We start from the raw sequence: 26,385 nt of genomic DNA, 5'->3' as shown, positions 1-26,385 counted from the left end.
AATCCTGACTCCGAAGACATATATTTGTCTGGCTTATTGGATTATTATCAAAATAGACCAGATACTTTCGAAGAAACCAACCTTGCTCAGTTTACTGCTTACTACTCATATTCTAAAAAAAGGCCCAAATCGAGTAAAAGAGCTATACACTGTGACCCTGATTTGCAAAATGACGATCAAGAAGATAATACTGCCGACGAAGAAGAGCGAGAAGATGGTGGCAGCAATACCTGGATAGATCTCGAGAAATAAATGGGGTTTATAGGAAAAATAAAACGATCGAGAATTATCAGATTTTACAAACCCGATTCCATGAAAGATGGATATACATTCGCTTATCATATGCTTATGTTGTATCACCCTTGGAGACATCAGAAAAAAGAATTGGATGGAATTGACGTTGTTTCTTTTTACAAAGAAAATTTCGAAGTGTTGCTATTACGGCATTGAGAATTTAGTGTTCTTGATGAAGATGCGCTTGAAAAATTTGCTCGAGATGCTATGAATCAAGAAAACAATGATGAAGATGGTGCGGATGATCACGACCAGTCTGATGTTACTAACAGCAGGAATGAAAAAGATTTCAGAATGTACTCATTATCAGGAGATATTGCAGTTGATATAAACCATGAAATTAATGGACATCCCAGTCAGAAGATGAACAAACTGCTGTTGAAACTTTTCAAACCACGAGAACTTCCTATAGTGCATCGTCCAGTAGTAATGGAAATGTATCAGCAGCAAGATATACTCGACCTGATCAAATTGAAAACATGGCATATCAATAGCTGTTGGCTATGTCGTATTTGGGTATGATTTATTTGAGAATAAACAAATAAATGGAATAAAATAAAAACATGGAATAAAAACATCCTTTAGTATTGGGTAACAGCATACACCTGTATACTGCTACACAACGACTCCTACTATAAGTACATATTTCTATATAAAAAGATTGCATGATTGGCTTAAAATCAATATACGAATGACAGTTGGATATACAATTCTATACCACTGAGTTACGATATCACCTATCGGGAAGAGAAGCTTCTCCGATCAAATCAAGAAATATAAGAAAGAGAAACTTAATATTAATAGTTCTCTCAATGGATTAGCTACCCATAGAGAGAATAGAACAGCTGTTTGTATAAATGGTTCATTTACTTATATATTGATAAACACAACTTATATGACTGTAAGTGTATAAGAGAAGTAGTGCATGGAATATTTGGATGCCTATTTTCTACAACTAAATATACAAACATTGATAAGATGTTCTATATTTAGGATCACATATTTACCCATGTCTTAGATAAAAATAATTAACAGAATGGATAAATGATCAGACATAACTACATGTTCTACCACAGCCAATTAAACACAAAAACCTTATGCATCCTTTAACTAGCCGCCGTTACACAATATCTTACTGGAATTCTGTATTTTAAACAGAACAATAAGAGTGTCCCAGATCGGTTGATTCAGGGCGAAGTTATTAGAAGTCAGTTTTAACGAGTAGAATTCATTTAATGTAAGGCGGGAAACTGAGTATAGATTTATTACAAGACCAGAAAGGTTGACTCAACACAACTACCAGGGGAAGTTGTTCAATATAAAAAGGATCAATTATTTCATCGCAGCAGAGTTCTTTTATTCTATTTCTACCTCCAATAAAGATATACTTTTTTCTCATTACTTTTTTATTGTAATATTTTTGTCAAATACCACAGGCTAAGCTAAATGTAGGGCAAAGAGAGTGTTTAACACATATCATGAATCACGTCCGCCATGAAAGTTGTGACGAAAAACCTCTGTACTTGTTTATTACGGGTGGCGCGGTAACAGGAAAGAGCATGCTCATTAAAACAGTCTTTCAATCTCTCATCAGACATTACGATGTTGACAGAGATAGAGATTTGACAAGTAATTCTGTGATTCTGACTGCTTTTACTGGGAAAGCTGCCTTTAATATTTATGATAAAACTCTGCATACGGCATTTTACTTTCCTAATAATCACGCAGATATCTACGAACTTTCAGCTGATATTTCTAACACTATGACTGCTGCTTTAGCTAAATTAAAAGTGGTGATAATCGATGAAATAAGCATGATGAGCACTAGACATCTTCCTTGGTTGATAAACGACTAAGAGATATTTTTGGGCATAACCATCCTTTCGGAGGAAGACATATGCTTTTGTTTGGTGATTTTTATCAACTCGCTCCCGTACATGACTATGCGTTTTAGAAAGGTTTTCCGGGTGATGCTATTAAGAAATTAAAATTTGAAGAACTGTGGCTTTCATTTGAAGTTCATTATCTGACAGAAATCATGCGCCAAAAAGATGATGCTCATTTTGCCGTAGCCTTAAACAACATGGCTCGTAGTACAATGACTGAAGAAGATATTAAACTGTTCTCAAGCCGTACGTTCTCTTCAATACCTGATGAGGCTAGAGAAAATGGAAAGGAAATAATCAGACTCTACTCTACAAATGATGAAGTTGCTCAATGTAAGGGAGATGTTCTGAGTGGCATGAATACTGCTATTTATGAGTCGGCATGTTACGATAAAGTGACCCTACAACGTTCAGATGCTAGAGTAAAAGACTCTTCGCTTGAAAAGTTAAAAGAACTTCCGCATAACAAAACAGGTGGTCTACGTTTTCTTCTGAACTTGCGTATTGGTGCACGTTACATGATTACCATTAACATCGATACATCTCATGGACTGGTAAACAGAACTTCTGGGATTTTGAAACAAGTCGATTTTGGATTATCAAAAACAACATCTTTGATAGGTATTAAAAAACCCCTTCGCATATGGTTACTGATGGAAAATGAACGATCGGGAAAGATGCAAAGAAAAAGAGTAGCCGCCAGTAGTAGTATGCCACCCGACTGGGTACGTTTAGACTACACAAACGGCAACTTTTCAGTTAAAGTGGATAGAAATTCTCCTGTCATAAAAGTTCAAAGAACTCAATTCCCGGTGGATGTAGCAGAAGCATTGACAGTACATAAAAGTCAAGGAGGTACATACCGCCAACGTCCTTTTAGATCTCAGCAGAACTAGAGGTCAGAAGTTAGAGAGATCTAAAATGTACGTTGCCTGTTCAAGAGCCACAAGTGCTGCTGGCCTTTTCATCATCGCCAAAACATTTATTCCTACAACAGCCCCAGATCCAAAAGATGATCTTGCAATAGAATTGGCTAGATTACAGACAGTTCAGTTGAATCCTAAATTCCACGAATTACGTCTTCCCCATACAACAATGCAAATCATATCACATAACGTTCAAAGTTTAAATGCGTATATTGATCAAATAGTTCATGATGCAATCTATATGTCATCAGATATAACGTTGCTGTCCGAAACGTTGACAACCGAAAGTCAACAATTTGATATTCCAGAATTTAGCGAAATTGCAAGGGTCGATACAGTAGATTTGAGGTCTTCCAAAGCTTATGGCGCCATGTGTATCATCAAAAATTATTCAGCTCAAATCGCCGAACTTCGCAAAATACAGGTATTGAATTTATCCAGTGAAGGGAGTATTTCTATAGCCGGATTTACATAGTTCAGTCAATATGCTTGTTTTATCCATCTATATATCACCAAAATTTAAAATAGATGAAGCTCTCCCTATAATAGAATTGCATATTACTGGGAACGACAAAATAATAATTGGTGGTGATTTTAATATCAACTTTAACATGGAATCAACTGAAAGAACCAAATTTATTCAATATGGTCTCCGTTCGGCTATGCCAGATGATATGCAGTCGACGACAAACAATGGGACGTTCATTGATAATATATATACCAACTTTACTACTCAAGACGATGACAGATACATATCATTTACAAGCTACCATGATCCTCTTTATATTACATTTTAACAAACTATGAAATATTCCGCTTATCAGCAATTATGCGTTTATCAATTATTATTATACACTTATGATTTATATTTAATACGTATGCTTATGTTATAAAAAACTATGTCATATGATTAGCTTAAAAGTTCTCGCGTCGGATAGAAAAATGCCCCCGGGAAGGCTGATTAGCCTTGAGTGTGGCCGGATCTTTTTTTTTTTTTTGCTCATTCAAATAAAATTAGAATCTACTTTTTCTTTTCTTTCTTTTTTCTTTTCCCTTTTTTTTTTGTTTTTTGTTTCGTCTCTTTTTTTTCTCTTTTTTTTTTCTCTTTTTTTTTGTTATCTCTTTTTTTTTGTTATCTCTTTTTTTTTATATCTGTTTTTTTCTTCTTTTTATTTTCTCTATGTTATCATGTGTTTTTTTTTCTTCTCTAATTTCAATTTCTCTTCTTTGTTTTCCTCTCTTTAATTTTTAATTCACTTTTTTTCTTTCGTTCCTTTTCTACCTTTAATTTTTAATCTATTTAAGCTGTTTAATAGAATTAAAGCATGTAATTCTTTGTATCTCTTGAGAAATAGCGCAGATCGTCTGGTATCATTAATAATATTAAAAAAATAGAAATCGTAAAAAACAGTCACAAGGCGAGCTAACTTTCAGTCACAAAAGTTACAAAAGTTAAGATTTTAAAGGGGGGTGCGGGGGTTTCCCCCGCAAGAGGGGTGGGGGGTTTCGGGGGAGGGGGAACCCCTCCACCCAAGAATACGGCCCATAGTATTAGCATGAAATTGTTACCTTCTGAAAAACAATGTTCCTTTTTTTTTTCTACAGAATAATATCTTAAAGTATAATTTTTTTTAATACCGTGAATTTTTTTACAGCCCTATGTTTTTAAAGCGTTAATTTTTTTTACTTCGTAATATTTTTTAGCAGAGGTACAAAATTAGAGGCTGGGAAAAACCCTTCTTCGAAGAATACGACCCATAACATTAAGCATTATACTGAAAAAAAGAGCGTATATAAAAATTGACTATTTTGGAGAGAGTCATAATATAAAAGTGACTTTACTGAAAAAGTCATTCAAAAAAAAAGTAACTATGGAGATTTTGTGGCAAAGGTTACCCTTCGCCCCAGTATAGCAGTTAATAGCATTAAACATTGCGCATAAAATAGTTAATCAGATATATAAACAATTAATACTTTTTGCGTACATCAACTTTCTAGCCTGGGTTTAGGGATATCGTCTTTTATTTAAACATGTAATGAGAAACATCAAAGTTTTCTCCAGTGTCAAACTGATAATCAGCAGTGTAGCTTAAGCTATAATGGCGCGTGGGCTTCATGGTTAATTAATATAAGTTTTTGATTTCAAAAACAGGCCTGCGGCAGCACGAGGCTTTTTCGAAGCGCAGCGTACCGAACCATAGTGCAGGTCAAAAATTTACCGCAGCGCAGCGAAGGTCAAAATTTTTACCGAAACGGAGGTTTGGTTTGAAAAAGCCTCGTACGTTATTATGTTCAATGATAATCCTAAGGCGCTTAAGACATGGGAAATGAGGCCAGTTCCAGCTGGTCAGCCTGGACTACTTTATGCTTACGTTTAAGCGTGTTATAAACGGTTATTATCATAAATAATATCCTACTCTCGTCAGACTTATACTGAAATGGACACTGCATCTTCATTTCAAAAAGATTAAAAGCAAGTGCTTTCCTACAGAACTTCTTGAGCAAACACTTTTTACATAGCTTAGTCATACAGTGATAGTAACACATGCCTCCAGTGAATTATTAAGCAAAACAAATGACGAATGTAACTGTAAGTAAAATAAGCATTTATGGCTTAACCGTACAGTTATCACCATTCAGATACAAGTGCATATGCGTTTTCTAACAAACACAAAATTGTCTATAACTCAAACCGAAACGCCGTTTTTAAGTATACGAACTCACTTTGCCAAAAAAAAAATAAAAAAATAAAAAAAAAAACGCCGCACAAAAAAAAAATCAAACTGCCCGGCAAGAAAAAAAAATTTTCTTTAGCGCTAAAAAAAAAAAAAAAAAAAAAATTATACTGCCATCCGGGTATGTTGGTAAATGATGGATCCAGGTATGATCCAGGTTCAATACTAAAGTACGAGTGGTGGCTTAAAAAAGCATAAGAACCATCAACAATTGTGGGCTTGACAATCTTATCTTCTTCTTCGATAGTATAACTTAAGTGTTTATTGGTGAGGATGATGAGTACTAGTTACTTCCTCTTATGTTTCGTTTTAAATAATGAAAATATAGTAAAAAATAAAATAAAGTAAAGGTGTGTCTAAAAAACTTCATATGTGATGAAGGAAAAAAAGTTAAAAATGGGAAAGGGAAAATGTTGCATGAATTTCTTGTTATTTTGACAGGTGATCTTCAGGGTTTAATTTCGCTAATTGAATAATCAATTTTAATGTGTTGCTGGTGTTTTTTGAGATCCTTCTGGATTACCTCCGATTGGTTGTTCTTTTGTTGCTGGTTCCTGAAAAATGTCCATTGCTTCGTTCATATTTCTTCCTGTCAATATTTGTTTCAGTTGGTCTTCGGTAATAACATTTTGGCGGTAAAAGCATCTTGCTACTGATGTTTTTACCGGCTCTCTAATAAATTCTAAGGCTCTCATTGAACAGTTGTTCCTAATTTGCTCCAGTTTTGCTATTTTTCTTCTGTCGATAGTCCTGCTAGTTTGCTGTCTCTTAAATGTGAAATATGTAGGTAGTTATATTCCTTTGTGAATATACCCGCCTGTTCTAATTTCTTTTCTGCTGTGTCTTTATATTTTTCGTGTATTAATAGTAGTACTGTATCTTAATCTGGACAGTATGTATCAAGTACTTGAATATTGTCGATTCCTACGAAGGCTAATTTTTTTCTAATTTCGGATGGTTTCATTCGTCTTTTGCATGGTATATGTATGTTTATAGAGTTTTTCTCTTCCTTTTTTTCTTCGAATGTTCTTGTTGCTATTTTCAATTGTTTTTTGGTTGGGTTGTTTTGTCGAAAAAATTGATTTTTTCTTCTTTTGGTCCAATTGCTGTTGTTGTTGTTGATTTGTTGTTGTGCTATATTGCTTTTCGTTGCTTTTAAGTATGGGAACTCGTTTTGTGAGTTCATGTTACTGTTCTGGTTGTTACTTTGGTTTATTTTTTCTGCTTGATATTTGATGTTGTTATTATTTGTTTCCTTGTACTCTTCTGCTTCATTTTCTTCTTCCATTTCTCGCAGTTTCTTTTTTAGTTCAATATTTTCTTTTGTCAGGTTGATGTTCTCCCTAATCAGCTCCTGCATTTTTTTTATTTCTTTTTCTGTTTTTTCTAATCTTTTCTTCAACAGCTTCATTTCGTTCCAGACATTTATTTTTCCTGTTGATTCATCCTCTTCTTCCATCTCTGTGTCTGTAATATCTGAAATATCATTTTCGTTGTCATCTTCAAATTCACTTTTATCTTCTGTATCTATTTCCATCTGTTCCTCGTTTGTTATTCTTGTTTCATATTTTAAAATAGTTTTCATCTCCGCAAACGTTGTTCCTTTTTCGCAGTGTTTGCATTTGTATTGTGGCTTTGGTGGTTTTCCTTGGTTTCTTCCATTTTTTTGTATAGTTCCAATTGTTCCATATTTGTGGCATGCTATTTTTTCTCTACCTAATTCATACTGTTCCATAATGGCTTCTACATCTGCTGTGAATTTTAGTTCCCCTCCTTTTTTTTTGTCCTTCCCTGTTGTTCTTGTATCATCTATCTGTCTTTTTTTTTCTTTTGTTACTTTTAATGTCAACTCTTGTGCCTCGTCCATTGTGTATTTTTTTGTGCATTTTTTGCAGGATAGTACTATTTCTGCATATCCTTCTTCTCCCATTTCAATGTAATCAATTCGGTTTATGTTTATCCATGCCCCTTTACATTTGTTGCATTCAATTTGTTTCTGATGTTTATTGAATTTGATGATGAATTCAATTTGTTGTTCGTTTAGATGCTCTTTGTTTGTTAAATCTATTGTATCCAATGCTTCATTTGTTCCTATTCCAGGGGAGATCGGTGCACTCCTTTTTTTTCCTGTTGCATCGCTTTTTGGTTTTTTGTTATCTTGTTCTATATCCATTATGCCTAGCGCGGTTGATGGTGTATTGTTTCCTGCTTCATTTTTTTGTTCTTTTTCATTTGTTTTCGTATTTTTTTGTTGGGTCTTATTATTTTTTCTGACATTTCTAGTAGCTGCTGTTGTTTCATTTAAGGTAGGCGATAAATAGGGGATACGTATCGTGACCTCCTGATCGTTGGGCGTAGGGTCGTGTGACATGCTTTGCTTGTGCAGGTAATATCTACTGCCCGACTTGATTTTTAATAGTTCCTTTTTTGGTCAAATTGATTTTATCGCTGATTTTAACGGGTGGCTTAGTCGAAAAAAAGTATATAAGAAGGTGAATTTTTAACGCGCAATAAAACTATCTTGTAATATGAATATAGCTAGTATTCGGGTTATCGTCATTTGGACAATGGGTAGTGTTCTCAAACGATAAGAGGGCAATAAATGAGAGGTAGCAGCAGACTATAATACCCAGCAAATAAATGGTCATGTTAATAAGTTTCGACAAACGATCCATTAATGCAATAATACACCTACGTTATTGGATGGCTAATAGAAATGATTCAAGTAGACAAAATACCAATAGCTCACAAAACTACACACAGGTCCGAAATTTAGAGATAAAAATAAGATAAGATTTATTAAGATTCTGGCTTTTTGAGGGCCTTTTATATCTTTTACATTAATTGTGATTACATCAGATTATTCTTTGAGAAGCACGACATCTTGTACTGCAAGAGCAAAATGAGAAGATTACTCATACTATTACTATAAAGAGGGTGTATATCACACGTAAGACTAGATGTCAGGATCGATATTGCAGTAATCTAATCTTGTATGAACAAGATAAACGAGGCAACACGAGAAGAGAACAAGAAAACAGGAACACGAACACAGACACAGACAACAGAAATAATACCACCTCGCACTGAGTACAAATTGGTGACCAGCAACACAATTGACCAAAACGAGCTGAATCTAAACTTGTGCTCAGACACAAAGTATTACTCTTTATGTCCTACAGTACTACTACAAGAGAAGTACGAATACCAAAGGTGAGGCAACCCTTGCACGAGGGCAAAAACACAAAGGAAACAAAGACAAACACCAAGCAAAACGAAAACAAAACCACCTTACATTCACCTCATCACGACATTCCACACCAACCAAAGAGGATTTACCAGAAGGATCAAAAACGACTCTTGCTTCGGCCGAAGGTTTACGCGCTCACGTGAAAGTCATGTGATTGGCTCAATGGGAACAACCGACAAAATCAGAAAAGCATATGACAATCTTGTCAGTCGTTGATTCGTGTGATTCGCTGATGGATGGATGTATACCCAAAGGTTAGGGTCTATCAGCACGTTTAGAGTTACTTAAAAGATAGCTGCCCTTTATTGAAATAAACAGGGAAAATATATTTATACTACTATTTAATTGTGTCCGGGCCGGAACGGTATGATACCCAACGCTATGTATAGCAATCGCTGACGCTTAAATCGAGCTGGCGTGATTGGCTTAAAAGTTGGCCGTGTGTGTAACTTAGGTGGCCTTGGTATTCTGCTATCATAATTTGGCGTACTGACAATACCCCCTTCCCAGTCTGATGAGTGTCCCCACTCATTTGTGGTCGTATCCTTTGCATTTGTAGTGGGTCTTGAAGAAAAATTTTCTGCTTTTTCTTGACTTGTTCGTTTTCCATGGAAGCTTGGTGCTAATAATGGCTTTGATCGATAGGTAAACTTTGATTCTTTAGGCACCTCGAATTTTTCCTTGGCTATTACGGGTTTATTTGACGGTACTTGAATAGGTACTGCGATGGGTATTGATCTTGTTAGCTTGACTGGAGTAGGTATGATACGCTTCATTTCGCTTTTGTAGACCGCCGGCTTGATTTGACCTCTGGCTGATTCCTTTGTTGGAGATGATCGGGTCACCGATGATGCTTCTGGAGTATCCGTTTGTGTTGCTACTTCGATTGCTTGACTTGCCTCTTCCGCTTTTTGTTCGGGTGTTGGCGATGCGTTCCTCGAATCATTTTTCAATGAGCTTGCCTCAGATAACTCTTCATCGATGATATTATCCGCTGATGATATACTGTCATATCCGTCCACAATATGCTTCATGTCTGAATCAGTTATATCTTCAGTTGATTTGTTCTCTTCCCCTGCCGAGTCTGTGTCACCTTCCGGTTTATCTTGCACTTGTTCACCTTCAACATCAAGCACCTTGTCATCTTCCATCGCGTCAAACCATAGATCTTGAGCTTCTTCACCTAGCGCCGCTTCTTCTTGAGCCCTTGTTGCTTTCTTTCTTGCTTGTCCATCTTGATTGCTGCCCTCGTTTGAGTTAGGTACTATATCAGTTGGATTTTGTTTGTTGCCTGAGGTTTCACCGAATGCTTCTTGATGCTGAGGTCTTGTTTTTGAGCCTGTTGGTAATGACGGATCTGGACCAACTACAGGGTCTACATAATCTTGATCAGCACGAATTGGCACAATGACGTGATGTCCTCCCCCTCCTCGACCACTACGTGTGGCAGTGATGTTTTTGACTATAGCACGACTATCCGTAGGGTTATACCAGGCTTCTGTAGGCTTTGGTCCTTTGGCAAGCTTAAGTCTATCCTTATGCACCAACGATGAAAGCGGCTCACCTTGAATTGTCTCCAATCGGCAGGTTCCATATCCCTCGAGTACTTGCGTTATGATATAAGGCCCCTTGTAGTTTGGTTCAAGTCCAAATTTACCTTCATGAGTCACCATCACCATATCGCCCACCTCATAATCCACCGGTACCACAAGAGCGTCCCACCTGGCTTTATCCTTGTCACTCATGGCCTTCAATCGAAACTCGGCTGCAGCACGATGTTGTTCTAAAGATTCAAGCTCTCTTGCTGTAATATCCGCGATTGTTCGTGGGTCCTTGATTGATTTTTCGCAAATATATGGTGGGTTTGCATCACCTGGCAGGTTAGGTTGTCGTCCGTATGTTAAAAAATACGGTGAAAATCCAGTTGTAGAATGAACTCGAACTCTCGTAGCCCATAAGGCGCTTTCGACATACTCGTCCCAGCGATGAATACTGCCTTTCACGTATTTTCGAAGCATTCCTTTATGATGGCGTTATACCTTTCGACTTTTGAGTTTGTACGCGGATGAAACGCAGAGGTAAGCTTGTGATTAGTTCCAACCCGTTTTAGATACGCCTCCACTAAGCCACTACAGAAATTTGCGCCCCGGTCCGTGATAATTTCTTTTGGGTTACCGAATTTCATCACAATTTCCTTATAAATAAAATCTGCTACCGCTTCTTTTGATGCCACTGGTACCGCCATCGCTATCGGCCAATTGGTTGTATAGTCTACAGCTGTAATTAGCCATTTGTTACCATTTACCGTCAATGGTAGTTCCCCCACAAAGTCTAGATGCCACCTCTCAAACGCATGTGGAACAGGAAGAGGATGCATTGGTTCTTGATGCTTGGTGATTTTCTTGCTATTCAACTGACATGCCGGGCAAGGAGAAATCCACTGTTCAATGTCTCTTCGCATAGTCGGCCACCAGTATCTACCAACAAACAAGTTCATCATGGTTTTAAACGAAGCATGACCGTAATCCTCGTGATATTTCGAGACCAAGTCGGCTCGTTCCGAGAATGGAATAAATTTTGCCTCTTTTACCATTAGCTTCTTGTCCGCATCTTGAATTTTGATTTTTCGGAATATCAGATTGTGTTGTACCACGAATTTGTCACGTTCCTTTACCAATAATGCTTTAAGTTCTGGGTCCATCACCTTGCTTTCCCCCTGATTAAGGTATAGTAATGGCCAGTCAGCTACCATTTCTGGTGATAAGCGGTCCCATAACGAATACAAGTAGTCCGATTCCAACGATAACACGCTATCTTGCTGATGTAAATTGTCCATATCTTTTCTTGATAATACATCGGCTACGGTATTGGTTGAGCCCGGTTTATACTTGATCACGGGTGAATACATTTCTAGTTCACTAATCCAACGAACCAACCTAGGCGTTGGTTTGGCTTGTTGACGAAAATAAACCAGTGGGTTATGATCAGAATACACTACATAGCCTTCTTGACACCCATCTATAAAACACCTCCAAGTCCGTAATGCATGCACAATTCCAATGAGCTCTCTTTCTTGTGCTGGGAATTTCTGTTCTTCAGCCGACAGTTTCTTGGATTCGTATGCCACTGGATGCCACGACGTGTACTTGCTTTCCACTGTTGAGGTAGTATCTTCTAAAGCTGGTTGCAACAAAACAGCCCAAACCCCAAAATCACTAGAGTCTGTCTCAATGATAAATGGCCGTGACATATCCGGTACCTGTAGCAAGGGTGCAGTAGTGAGTAGTATTTTTATCCTTTCAAAACTTTTCTGGTACTCCTCCGTCCATTTTATGGCTCTCTTTTTATGACCTGTACCTTTTGTTAAATCTGTTAAAGGAGCAGCTATTGAGCTAAAATTGGGAATGAAGCGCCTGTAGTGTTGGCTTAACCCGAGAAACTGTCTCACTTGTTGTACTGTCTGAGGTATCTTCCATTCCTTCACCGCAACCACTTGCTCTGATGATGGCCTTATTCCTTGTCCAGATATCTCGTACCCCAAGAAGATGAGCTTTTCCTTAGCAAAATGACACTTCTTACTGTTCACAATTAATCCGGCCTCCTCAAATAGTTGAAGCACCTTCTTTACATGTTGATAATGGTCCTCTAGTGTATGGCTGTAAATCAAGACGTCATCCAAATACACCAGTGCAAACTTATCAACGTATTCAGCAAGAAGTTTATTCATCCATGTTTGAAAGCTAGGTGGTGCGTTACTTAGGCCCCTCACAAGCACACAAAAAAATTTTTTAATGGTCCAAATATAGGACTTTTTTTTTCTTCTCCGTTTTTTTTTTTTTTTTTTTGGTGAAAGGTTACCTCAGATTCCAAAAAGATGTATTCTCTCAGAAATTCGTGACGATGCTTTTTAAATGGCTTGTTATGGATGATTAAAATTGATGTTTTCTCGAATTGCTAAAATGTCTGGACTGGATTTCATTTTTTATTTTTTTATTTTTTCTTTTGCCCCCTTTCCATAATTTATTTTATTTTTTAAGTTAACAAAAATGAACCCTCTTCAAATTGCAACTGTCATGTCTCAATTACACCTTCATATTATGGAACTTTTAGAAAATTCACGTCGTTTGGAAGAAGATGCCAACAGTCTTCACTCGGTTAGTGAACTCTTGATTGCCGAACGCCTTTAATATGGTTATATTGCCAGTGACTTCCAGAGTCAATTCGGTGTTGCCATCACCAGTTTACCCATTTTTTTCGGGGGTGAGTATGTCGAGAGAACCCGAACGGTTGTTGGTGCCGATGGTCGTAGAGAGTCTCGTCGATACCACTTTTGGAAATTGGAACACCCTTTTCTGAACGACGATGACGAGAATCAAGTCAACAGTTACCGGGCAACATACCGCATGAGTAAGCGTGCATTCGAGCATTTGGTGAACGAGCTGTCCTTGCACGAGGCGTTCAACCTTGTCGCACCTAACACCATCCCGATCTACATTCAGATCGCAACGGCTTTATTTCGTTTGGCCAATAGTCATATCGGATATCGTCAAGCGTATATGCATTTGGGTGTTTCTTACGGTAGTTATAACAACTTCACCAAACGAACAGTCAAAGCAATCAAAGGAAGACTGGGTCACTTAGTTGCTTGGCCAACTGACCCAGAGGAAGCAGGTGAAGTAGCTCTCGGGTTTGGTAGTAACGATGGTCGCAGGTTGAGCCACGTTATTGGTGCTGTGGATGGCAAGAATTTCAAAATTCACAAGCCTTCTGGTGAAGCTGGTGGGATGTTCAGAGATCGTAAGAATGATTACTCTGTCAAACTGACTGCAGTTTGTGACTCTGAGTTGCGATTTACGTACATCAGAGTAGGTGATTCAGGTATTGTAACCAAAGCCAAAAACCTAAAAAATACAAATATGCTAATATGTATTAATCTATCAGGAAGAACACATGATGCAGCCGCATTCACCTCGAGTGATCTCTTTAGAACCATTCTTGCGAACCCTGAGACCTACTTCCCTGGTCGTACGTTTTTGGTTGGTGACTCTGCATATCATTTGGGTCCCAATTTAATTACACCCTTCCCGGAAAGTCAATGTTGGTTGACAGCAATAAACGTACATTCAACCATGTACATTCGGCCACAAGAATGGCTATTGAAAGAGCGTTTGGTGTACTGGTGGCTCGTTGGAGATTTACTGGTCGATATATCTACCTCTTAGATTAGCTGTCAATCAATGAGGTTATTACTTCAGCCTGCATCTTGCACAATATGTGTATTGATCTTCGTGATCCTGGCTTTACAGATGTTGTTCTGGAAAATATCCGTGGTGCTGTTGGTACAGAAGAGGCAAATTCGGATATAAATGGAAATGATAGACGAACCGAATCCCTTACTAGCTTGATTCGTACCAGAACAAACTACAGAAACAGAACAAGGGAAGTATAAAAAAAACTTTATTTATATAAAAAAAAATTAAATGTTATTATCATTAGAGGAAGGAGGGGAAGGGTTGTTGTTGTTGTCGCTAGTATTGGTGGTGGAAGGGGAAGAGGTAGGAGGGGGGTTATTATTTGCAAGAGATAAAGCAAACAATTCGGCCATTCTAGTCATAGCCGAAGTAGCTTCTCTCAACATCTCCGAATTTTCACGTCTTAGACGGTTATTCAACTCGATTTGCTCTCGATGAAACCGACGATCATCAGCTCTCTCTTGACGATTTCTTTCGTCAATTTCTTCCATACGGTTTGCCATAAACCAGACAGACACATCAACGTTTCGAGGTCGTCTAGTCACAGGCTCCTCCACATCATCATCATCTTCTACTGTGAATCGTCTACGTCTACCAGAGGTGTGTTGCTCACGATTATCAACAGTTTCACCCGAAAGTGAACTATATAGCACGTGTGGGTTGACCGTTGCTATACGGGTCGTTGCATCTTCCATGGCATCATAAAACTCCCAGTGCGGAAGAGGAACACTACCAGTAGTTCTAGCTGCATCTCGTTTTTCTCTGTAGGATGCAATCATATCATTCCAATTGTTCTTCATCGAGCTAAGACTCCTGGTAACAGTGACAGCTTCATGATCGTTAAAGTTTCTCAAAACTGCAGCGTCAAGTTCTGTCTTTCTCTCAGGAGACGAGGTGTTGGTTATTTGGATGGCATAGTCTCTAAACAACTCAATCAAAACGTACGTGCTAGGTTCGTCCCAGTTTCGGCCAGTAGATGATTGACGAGTTGCGCCATCAGAAGAAGCAGACTCGGAAGGAGTTGCTGGAGCTGCTCCAGAAGAAACAGGTGCTTCAGAAGAAGCAGGTAAGTTTGCATCGGTGGGAGCAGTGGGGTTAGTAGGAGGAGTGGGGTTAGTAGGAGGATTGGGAGGAGTAGGAGGAGTAGGAGCTGTAGAAGCAGTGGTAGGGGTAGCAGGGGTAGTAGGTACCGGGGCAGCATTTGATGTGACAGGTACATCAGGTCTGGCCGTTGCTGGTCTGTTGGCTCTGGGTCGACCCCTTTGGGTGTTGCCGTTAAAACCGTTGACAAAGTTTTCGCTGGTGTAATTTTGGAAACTCATTTTTTTTTTAAATTGGATGATAAAAAGGATAGAGAGAGAGAAAAAACGTGAAGGGGTTGCAAATAAAAATTTATTTTAGAAAAAAAAACATTATCGTGAATTCAGTAGTCCGTTTTGGGTTTTTTTTCAAATAATAGAAGGGTTTTTGGTACTGTCAGATTCTAATCCTTTATTTGGATAATTCCTTTTTTTTTGCACTGAAAATTTTTCGACCTTTTTTATAATTATCTCTTTTTGTAACATTAATTTTTTAATCATTCAAAATGGAATCTGATGTAACATTTCACCAAAAAAAAAAAAAACGGACAACGAAAAAAAAGTCCTATATTTGGACCATTAAAAATTTTTTTTGTGTGCTTGTGAGGGCCTTAGATCGAAAGGCAATACTAGAAATTCAAATTTTCCATATCTGGTATTAAATGCCGTTTTAGGAACATCGTCTTGATGAATGCGAATTTGGTGATATCCACTCTTTAGATCTAAACTTGTAAAGAAGCGAGCCCCTTTCAGCCGATCAAGACATTCGTCTATTCTTGGCAACGGACTCGAATTCCTAAGAGTGAGAGCATTTAAAGCACGATAGTCTATACACATACGCAAACTATTATCTGATTTCTTACGACAAAATAGCACGGGTGCACCCCACGGCAAGGAACTTGGCTGGATTAAACCGAGGTCTAACAGCTGCTTCAACTGTTTCTTCAGCTCGTCAAGTTCTCGAGGACTCATTCTAAATGCTTGTCTGTTCACCGGAGACGCGTCTTGTGTGTCAATTATGTGCTTGAAATCACGATCAGGCGGAAGGCCCGCCAGGTCTTCTTTAAATACCGACGGAAACGTATTAATCATGACTGATGAAAAATTATTCACGCCTTCACTACTCTCCGCTTTATCCACCACGTATAAGAGACAAGTTTCAACTTCGTTTGCTTTTCTTAGCTGATGAACCTGTTTAGATGATATTAGATATCCCCCAATTGAGTCAAATATGCTATTGAGCTCCACCGTGTCCTTGGTTTTGTTTACCGCTACCCGAGGTACCACCAAGTTGGGTTTCCCTTCAAAGGTTACTGAACCATCTTCACATCTTATTTCTGTTCGATGTTTTCTTAGCCACGAGTTGCCCAATATGATGTCAAATTTTGTTGCATATACGAAAGCGGAAACCTCTGTTCTAAAACCTTGCAAGTCTAATTCGAACGTAAGCTGTTCCTCAATATCATCAATTGTACCACCAGCTGTTTCAACTTGTCTGTCCACTAGGACTCGCTTTCCCCTAACAATTTCGGCTAAGCCAGGTGAGATATAACACTCTGTTGCTCCCGTATCAATCAAGACGTGAACCAATGTTGTACTTTGGTTTACCCATAATTGCACAGCTGCCTCATACAGGGGAAGGTCGGTTGTTGTTTTGATTGACATCAACTCAGCTATATGCTTTAGGTCTAATGATAATGTATCATCAATAATGCTGATGATTGGGTGTTCGCATGAATCCCAATGTATAGGCTTTAACTCAAAGGGAGGAGCACTTTTAACATCATCATTATACGTATACTGAGTGTATGGAGTGGTATTAGTTACACTATCCATGCTTAAGTCCTGCGAACTATGAAGAGAGTCCAAGCAAGAGTAACGAGAAGAGGGAGCTTTATTTCCATAACTGTTATTATTTCTTGCTGAATCACCAGTATCATCCAAATCAATCAAGTTCAAGGGTAGAGTCGAAGCTTGACCAGTCAGGTTGGCTTGAGTAGGCTGGAGCGGCTGAATAGGACCACGTTCTAGGTTGATTACCATTTAAAGCGCAAAGTTTCGCATAGTGCCCGAAATTACCACACGTGAAGCATTGTATGTTAGGGTTCAATCCGATACGATGGAACTGGCCTCCTTGTTTAAAGCCACCACGATTGTTTTGACCCCCGCGACCTCCTCGGTAGTTATTATTATATCGGCCATTGTTTCTTGGAACACTCGAGCCACGAAAACCTTGCTTGTTTTGGTAGTTGCTTGTACGACGATTCTGCTGGATTGCGTCCAAATCCATGGGATCATAGTGATGAGATGAGCCTCCTTTTGTATTATCTTGAGTAGCAAATACACGAGCGCCTGCATAATTTGTTGCAATTGAGTAGAACTGGCCAATAGATCTTGTCTGACGGTCTATGTTACGCAGCTCTGCCCTCAACCCATCCGATATTACCCCTCTCATGAACTTGTCGCATTTCTCATCGTCAGTAAGGTCAGGTAACGATAAGCAAATGTCCATGAATTCATTGACGTAACTTTCCATGCTTCCTGTTTGCTTAATCATAGCTAATTGATCACGGTATATAAGGTCAGCATTAGTGGGTCGAAATTCCTCTGATAATTTTCGCTTTAGAGCCTCCCAGTCTTCTACTGCCGGTGAAAGTTGACTGTGCCATAACTCAGCCCTACCACGCAGAAGAGTCACTGCATACTTGTAGATGGTAGTGGAATCCCAGGCAAAAAATTGACCATATTTTTCTATACCCCTGATCCAAGAATCAATGGTACTTGCATTCCTTTCGCCGTCGTAAGTATCAGGCTCCTTGACTTTGACTTGTCTTGCCGATTGGTTTGCATACATCTCTCTTGTCATTCTTTGATTCTCCAAGGTCGCTGCTGCCAGCTGTGCGTAGTAGCCTTCCATCCGGTAGAATGGGTTATTACTGTCTTGTCCCCCAGCCCCGCTATTACTTGGGTTTTGTGGATCACTGTTGTCCATGATAAGAATAGAATAAAATAAAATAAAAGTAAAGATAAAAAAATAAAAGTAAGAATAAAAAAAAGGGAGGGAGATAAACTCCGAAAGAATATATCAGACTATACTAGCGTGAGAAAAAATTAAAATGAAAAATGAAAAATGAAAAAATGAAAAAATGAAAAAATGAAAAAATAAATTGACTTGCTAATCTGCCTATGTCTTGTCGTGTCTCTTGCAAAATTTAGACTTGATCTTGACTTGGTTCCTTAATTACTGTTCTTAATGCTTGTAATGACTTGACTTTCCGTCTTAACTTGTCTTTCTTGAACACCTTTTCTTCTAAGTTTTTCGATCACTTTATTCCCGGATAAAAGGATCAAAAGTGTAAGATAAGCGTCCTGGTGCTACCAGTTGTCAGTCGTTGATTCGTGTGATTCGCTGATGGATGGATGTATACCCAAAGGTTAGGGTCTATCAGCACGTTTAGAGTTACTTAAAAGATAGCTGTCCTTTATTGAAATAAACAGGGAAAATATATTTATACTACTATTTAATTGTGTCCGGGCCGGAACGGTATGATACCCAACGCTATGTATAGCAATCGCTGACGCTTAAATCGAGCTGGCGTGATTGGCTTAAAAGTTGGCCGGGTGTGTAACTTAGGTAGCTTTGGTATTCTGCTATTATCATTTGGCGTACTGACAATCGCATCTCTTCTTCGATAGTATAACTTAAGTGTTTATTGGTGAGGATGATGAGTACTAGTTACTCCCTCTTATGTTTCGTTTTAAATAATGAAAATATGGTAAAAATAAAATAAAGTAAAGGTGTGTCTAAAAAACTTCATATGTGATGAAGGAAAAAAGTTAAAAATGGGAAAGGGAGAATGTTGCATGAATTTGTTGTTATTTTGACAGGTGATCTTCAGGGTTTGTTTTCGCTAATTATATAATCAATTTTAATTTGTTGCTGTTGTTTTTTGAGATGCTTCCGGATTACCTCCGATTGGTTGTTCTTCTTTTGCTGGTTCTTGAAAAATGTCCATTGCTTCGTTCATATTTCTTCCTGTCAATATTTGTTTCAATTGGTCTTCGCTAATAATGTTTTGACGGTAAAAGCATCTTGCTACTGATTTTTTTACCGGCTCTCTAATAAATTCTAATGCTCTCATTGAACAGTTGTTCCTAATTTGCTGCAGTTTTGCTACTTTTTCTTCTGTCGATAGTCCTGCTAATTTGCTGTCTCTTAAATGTGAAATATGTAGGTAGTTATATTCCTTTGTGAATATACCCGCCTGTTCCAATTTTTTTTCTGCTGTGTCTTTATATTTTTCGTGTATTAATAGTAGTACTGTATCCCAATCGGGACAGTATGTATCAAGTACTTGTATGTTGTCGATTCCAACGTAGGCTAGTTTTTTTCTAATTTCGGATGGTTTCATTCGTCTTTTGCATGGTATATGTATGTTTATGAAGTTGTTGTCTTCTTTTTTTTCCTCGAATGTTCTTGTTGCTATTTCCAATTGTTTCTTAGTTGGGTTGTTTTGTCGAAAAAATTGATTTTTTCTTCTTTTGGTCCAATTGTTGTTGTTGTTGTTTTGTTGTTGTGCTATATTGCTTTTTGTTGCTTTTAAGTATGGGAACTCGTTATGTGAGTTTGTGTTGCTGTCCTGAATTTTACTCTGATTTAAGTTTTCTTCTTGATAGTTGTTGTTGTTGTTGTTATTTGTTTCATTGTACTCTTCTGTTTCGTTTTCTTCTTCCATTTCTCGCATTTTCCTTTTTAGTTCAATATTTTCTTTTTTCAGGTTGATGTTCTCCCTAATAAGCTCCTGCATTTTTTTTGTTTCTTTTTCTGTTTTTTCTAATCTTTTTTTTAGTAGCTTCATTTCGTTCCAGACATTTATTTCTCCTGCTAGTTCTTCGTCTTGTTCCATTTCTGTGTCTGCGATATCTGGCACATCACTTTCGTCGTCATCTTCAAAATCACTTTTTTCTTCTGTACCTGTTTGCATCTGCTCTTCGTTTTTTTTTTGTTGTTTCATACTTCAAAATAGTTTTCATCTCAGCAAATGTTGTTCCTTTTTCGAATTGTTTACATTTGTATTGTGGTTTTGGTGGCTTTCTTGGTTTCTTCCATTTTTTTGTATAGTTCCAATTGTTCCGCATTTGTTGCATGATATTTTTTCTCTTGCTAGTTCATATTGTTCCATAACAGCTTCTACGTCTGCTGTATACTTTACTTCTTGTCATTTGCTGTAACTCTTGTATCTCCTATCTGTCTTTTCTTTTCTTTTGTTACTTTAGTGATTAATTCTTGTACCTCTGCCGTTGTAAATTTCTTTGTACAGTTTTTGCGTAATAAAACAATCTCTGCATATTCTTCGTCTTCGATTTCGATATGATCGATTCTGTCAATGTTTAACCATGTACCTTTGCATTTGCTACATTCTATTTGTTTCTGATATTTGTTGAATTTGGTGATAAATTCCATTTGTTGTTCATTCAAATGTTCTTTATTTGTTAGTTTCAATGTGTCTAAGGCCTCGCATGTTCCTATTCCGGGGAAATTGGTGCACTCCTTTTTTTTCCTGTTGTGCCATTTTTTGTTTTGTCCTGGTCTATATCCATTATGCCTAGCGCGGTTGATGGTGTATTGTTTCCTGCTTCATTTTTTTGTTCTTTTTCATTTGTTTTCGTATTTTTTTGTTGGGTCTTATTGTTTTTTCTGATGTTTCTAGTAACTGCTGTTGTTTCATTTAAGGTAGGTGATAAATAGGGGATACCTATCGTGACCTCCTGATCGTTGGGCGTAGGGTCGTGTGACATGCTTTGCTTGTGCAGGTGATATCTACTGCCCGACTTGTTTTTTAATTAGTTCCTTTTCTGGTCAAATTGATTTATCGCTGATTTTAACGGGTGGCTTAGGTCGAAAAAAAAGGATATAAGAAGGTGGATTTTCAACGCGCGATAAAACTATCTTATCTTCTTCGATAGTATAGTGGTGAGTATCCCCGCCTGTCACGCGGGAGACCTGGGTTCAATTCCCAGTCGGAGAGTTTTTTTTTCACTTGTCGGGTTTGATATAAGTGTTAAGCTTAGTTATAGATATTTAAGTAGAGTAGTAAAAGAGTTATCGTTTTATTGATTTTTCTTTATATGGAGACGTTGTCTCGAGTTTATTAGTGAAAATTTTAAAAGGTAGCCACAATCTTGTTTTTGGGTGTAACGTTTAGCAAGTCACGTTTGTGGTAATTCAAATATCAACTACTATCGACATATGATCTTTTGCCCGATAAGATCATTATTTGCCATCCATGCGAATTACTATGACAAACTACATATATCTATGCTACTACATCCGAACTTATGCCTTTTAACTATTATGAACAATATAAATACATCGAACATTTATTCAATAAAGAAATAAATATTCTATATTTTACTTTTAACAGTCCCTAAATAGTCCAATTATTACATTGGGTTTTTATGTGTTATCTGTGAGCCGTAGCTTCTTTTTTTTTTTTTTTTTTTTTTTTTTTTTGTTTAATATACAAATGAGAACAACAATCGAAGCCCGAGCGGTCTTAGTTTGTTGCTAGACAAGGAAGAGGGGTATGTGGAATACCTTTTTTGATGGAGGATTCTTGGCGCATGCGAAGGAGATTACTTGTGAATAAGGAGATGGTGGCGGTGGCGGTGAATGGAACGTTGTTAAACACGAAGGCCCAGTGCGACGACCAGATAGCTTCAAGAGTAGCAGGAAATGCCATTAGTGGGGAGGGTATTGCTGTTGTACTTAGATGATCAGGGATTTGCAGGGTGTGAAGGATATATTGGACTTGATCCAGTGAGAATGTAGATGTGGAGGGACCAATATATGTATCCCACATGTGCTGCCATACTTGTAGTTTCGATGGACATGTGAAGAGGAAGTGCGAGAGTGATTCTTCGGGATGTGAACAGATGGGACACGCGGGCGTGGAGAAGTGCTCCGGCATAAATCTGTAGAGAATGGAATGATGCGGGATTTTCTTGTCGATTAGTCGATACCAGATATTTCGAACTGAGTGAAATAGTGGTAAAAGCCAGAATTGAGACCAAGGAAAATATGGTTCTGGCGAATAAGGTGGCGGTAGAGCGTGATGATGGGTAAACTGGGGGGGAGCAGGCTTGACGGAATTGTTTGGAGGTGAAGCGCATCGAAGGAGAGTTGATTTCTTGGGTAAAGCCAATGGCTTGTATAAATGGTACTATGTTGATAGTGCGGTGATTTGTGACTTGGGTAAAGGGGTGTAGACCTCGGTTAGCTATTTCAGCGGGGATAAAGCATCGAACAAAGAAAGGGGCCAGAGTTATTTCGTTGTTGGCAACTTTTCGAAGAAAGGTTTTAGCAAGTCTTGGGGACTCGATGAGTTCTGTAGTTTTAAAGGGTTGAATGCAGTTTGTTCGGTCTGTGTCGAAAGTGTATGCCATATGACTGATGAGGGATGCTGTAGTTCGGCTTAAGTTTGCTGGCGAGATGACTATGGATGACAGTGGGATTTCTAAGCATGTCGCTGAGCTGTCATGGGGATCAGGGTTTAGTTTTTTTTGGGTGTTACACCATTGATTTTGTATAAAAGCCGTAACGAGAGATGCAATAAGTGAGAAATTCGAGAGTGATAATAGCGAATTAAGAATAAAATGTGAAATTTAACAAAGTGAAATTATCAAACTGCAAAAATAAACTAAAGCTTTATTAAACAAATAAATGGGGGTCTTTATATACACATTATTTCAGACATTGATCACAGATGGGCTGATGACGGTTGTGGGTAGATTTATCCAGATAATACTCGGATGTAATGATCCCATATAGAAAGACCATAATGAGATGTCAATAACAATAACAATAACATTCATTCTTAAACTGTGTATGTCTTGTAGCACAACATTCAGGGGAAAATGTAGTTCTTATTAAAGATAGCTGTGGCACCTCAACGTGGCTGATGTAACCTTGATATGTTTTCATATTATGTTATTATTTAAATGTATGCCTTATACTTGTATGAAGGATGATATGAGATCAAGCCTGTACATAAAGTAAATGATCAGTATTTAATATAAAGTACCAATAAGAATTATATTTAGGATTATCAAAATGGAAGATTTAAGAAGTGTAGATAGAGTCATATATTAAGTATATAGCCTCGATCACGACAATAAGGAGCCTTTTTATCTGCTCCTTATATAGAATCTTTTGCATCTTTTGTTACAGGTAAAATTAAATAATAAAACGCATCTGCTCCATATATTAAAACGTTTGCATCATTTGTTACAGTTATAAGATCATTTCAATTTTAATTCAAGAATCCAGTTACATTTACTATCAAAGTTATTATCCCCGCAACAGAGCTACAGTAATAACGACATTGGTAAAATTGTGCGGGATAAGGTCAATAGCTTTAAATACTAGGGATAATGAGCTAGACAATTTACGAATAGGAGAAGGTCTGCGTAGTGGGAACAAAAAGAAAAAGCGATGGTCTAATTGTACGGCAGGGGTGTGGAGCGAACGGCCTTCCGAGTAAATTTCTACTCGTGAGTACATGAAACTAAGAAGTCGTGGGAGCACAATTGAATCTGCAATAGGCGCTTGACCAGATAGAAGTTCTTCAGTTGGAGTACATAGGATAGGTTGTAGCCAACGTATTTGGAGTGCGGCCTGTTGGATGCTGGGATTGATGTGGCCTAAACCACCATCGGATCGTGGTAAGCATATTGTTTCAAAACTAATCTTTGGAAAGATTCGATAATTAACAAACTGTGATATTATGGACTGTACCGACTTGAAGAATGTAGCTGGTACAGATGCTACTCGAAGAACATGCCAACGTTTGCTCAGATTAAGTGAGTTGAGGACTGTAGATCTCCCACGGACAAATAATGACCTTTGACGGTGGATGTCACAAGCAATTCTGATCTTGGATAGGATTGTCTCTAGGAAAAAATTACGTTGTGATATCGAACGAACAGAGAGGGAAGCCAAGGTATATTACTGGTAAAGTTGAATGACAGTCGTGCCAGGTTGCAATATCGTAAGAGTTCAGTGCACTGCGCCACAATGTGTTATAAGTAGTGGGTGAACCAGATAAGAATATTGCCTCTGTCTTATTGAAATTGATCCGAGCGTTCGATGCTTGTGAATATAATGATAGGTGTGATTGAAGACGGTCCAGTTCATTGGGAGTATTCAGAAAACATATAACATCATCCGCATATGCCAGTAGTTTTACTGGGCTGATTGCAGATTCTTGGAAATGAGGGCCAGATTGTGGTATTTGACAAAAATATTACAATGAAAAAGTAATGAGAAAAAAGTATATTTTTATTTGAGGTAAAAATAGACTAAAAGAACTCTGCTGCTATGAAATAATTGATCCTTTTTATATTGCACAACTCTCCTGAGTTTTAATGATGAGTCAACCTTTCTGGTTCTGGAATAGATCTATACTTTGTTTCCCGCCTTGGATTAAATGGATACTACTCGTTAGAATTGTTTCCAGATAACGTTGTCCCATATCAGTGGATTGGGAGCATGAGTATTCTAATAAATCTTTAGTATTACGAGAAACTTATTTATCAGATCATGCAACGGTTACTGTAAAAGATACATACTTGTTTGTCAAGTGTAACTGGCAATAGATCATAATAGTTGATCATTTATTCATTATCTTTGTAATGAATAAATTACGATCCCAAATATAAAATGTCTTATCGATATTTGTATATTTGATTGTAGAAGCTAGGTATCCATTAATTCATACACTATTTCTTTATACTCTTTATCAGCAGTATAATTATATCAATATATAAGTAAATGAACCATTTATACTAATAGCTGTTCTATTCTCATTATGGGTAACTAAGCCATTGAGAGAACTATTAATATTAAGCATCTCTTTCTTATAATTCTTGATTTGATCTGAGAAGATTCTCTTCTCGATCGGTGATATGGTAACTCAGCGGTATAGCTTTCTGTATCCAACTGTCATTCGTATATCGTATTTATGCCAATCATGCAATCTTTTATATAGAAGTTTGTACTCGAAGTAGGAGAAGTTGTATAGCAGTATACAAGCGTATGCTGATATGCAACATCAAAGGTTGTTTTAATTTCATAGTTTATTTATTTAAACGAGTTGCTTAATTATTCTTTAAGTGAATCGTACCCAAATACGACACAGATATCCACTGAGGTAAGACGTAGCCTTGTATCATGATGTCTTTTTGTATACTTCGGAGGAGAGGTTCAAAGGCCAAATTGAATAGTATCGGGCTCAGTGGGTCATCTTGTTTAAAGCCACGACGTTGTGAGACACTATTCGTCAAGAATCCATTGATGTTGATTTGTAGCTGGGTACCAAGAAAGAGTCTATCAATGCAATTTACAAGTGGAAGAGGGTATCCAAAGCGAGTGAGAACAGCACGGAGATATGTGGGGTGTACTCGATCATACACTTTTTCTTGATCCAGCATTAGACCGATGCTTGATGATTTTGATAAGGTCGAGTGTTCCATGATCAGTTTCATCAGTAAGCCATTATCCGCAATGAATCTGCCACGAACAAAACCAGTTTGGAAAGGATTAATCAGGGCGTTGGCTGTTTCAATAATCCGGGAGCTCAGAATTCTTGTGAACACTTTGGCATCCGTATTGATGAGTGATATCGGGCGCGAGTTTTTCAGTGAGTCGAGAAGACCTTCTTAGCTAATAGTGTGACACATGATTGAAGCCATGTATCAGCGATATTTGCAAATAAGAGGGCCTTATTGTATGTGGCCAGTACTATTTCACGACAATCTGGATGCATGACAATCAGTTTTACAATGGAGTACGGAAGACCGTCCAGACCCGGAGATGACTTTGATGGGGTCCGAGAAAAGGCCTGTTGTAAATCATCGAAGGTGATTGGGGCAATGACCGATTCTGCTTCAGATGATGATATCT

The 26,385-nt window shown here is 37.8% G+C and overlaps 3 protein-coding genes and 1 non-coding gene across 4 annotated transcripts; 1 reads left to right on the top strand and 3 right to left on the bottom strand.

Annotated features, from left to right (window-relative positions):
• Window positions 1-6,323: 6,323 nt before the first annotated feature.
• EV154DRAFT_427304 (uncharacterized protein) lies at window positions 6,324-6,536 on the bottom strand (the record flags this gene model as incomplete). The annotated part of the gene is made up of 1 exon (XM_051596350.1): window positions 6,324-6,536. The coding sequence occupies one exon, from the start codon at window positions 6,534-6,536 to the stop codon at window positions 6,324-6,326; it is 213 nt and encodes a 70-aa protein (XP_051453899.1).
• A 185-nt stretch (window positions 6,537-6,721) lies between these two features.
• Window positions 6,722-8,212, bottom strand: EV154DRAFT_567453 (uncharacterized protein; the record flags this gene model as incomplete). The annotated part of the gene is made up of 1 exon (XM_051606018.1): window positions 6,722-8,212. The coding sequence occupies one exon, from the start codon at window positions 8,210-8,212 to the stop codon at window positions 6,722-6,724; it is 1,491 nt and encodes a 496-aa protein (XP_051453898.1).
• Window positions 8,213-18,561: 10,349 nt separating this feature from the next.
• On the bottom strand, window positions 18,562-20,886 carry EV154DRAFT_554575 (uncharacterized protein; the record flags this gene model as incomplete). The annotated part of the gene is made up of 3 exons (XM_051605206.1): window positions 18,562-19,104; window positions 19,393-20,438; window positions 20,636-20,886. 3 exons carry the CDS (start codon window positions 20,884-20,886, stop codon window positions 18,944-18,946), a joined length of 1,458 nt encoding a protein of 485 aa, XP_051453897.1. The 3' UTR covers window positions 18,562-18,943.
• Window positions 20,887-21,379: 493 nt separating this feature from the next.
• Window positions 21,380-21,451, top strand: EV154DRAFT_t101. The gene has a single exon. It is a non-coding gene; the product is annotated as a tRNA-Asp (tRNA).
• Window positions 21,452-26,385: the final 4,934 nt, after the last annotated feature.

The sequence above is a fragment of the Mucor mucedo genome (assembly GCF_025094135.1).
Source record: "Mucor mucedo strain NRRL 3635 chromosome Unknown EV154scaffold_105, whole genome shotgun sequence".
Lineage (NCBI taxonomy): Eukaryota > Fungi > Mucoromycota > Mucoromycetes > Mucorales > Mucoraceae > Mucor > Mucor mucedo.
This window is presented reverse-complemented; position numbering and strand designations above follow the sequence as displayed.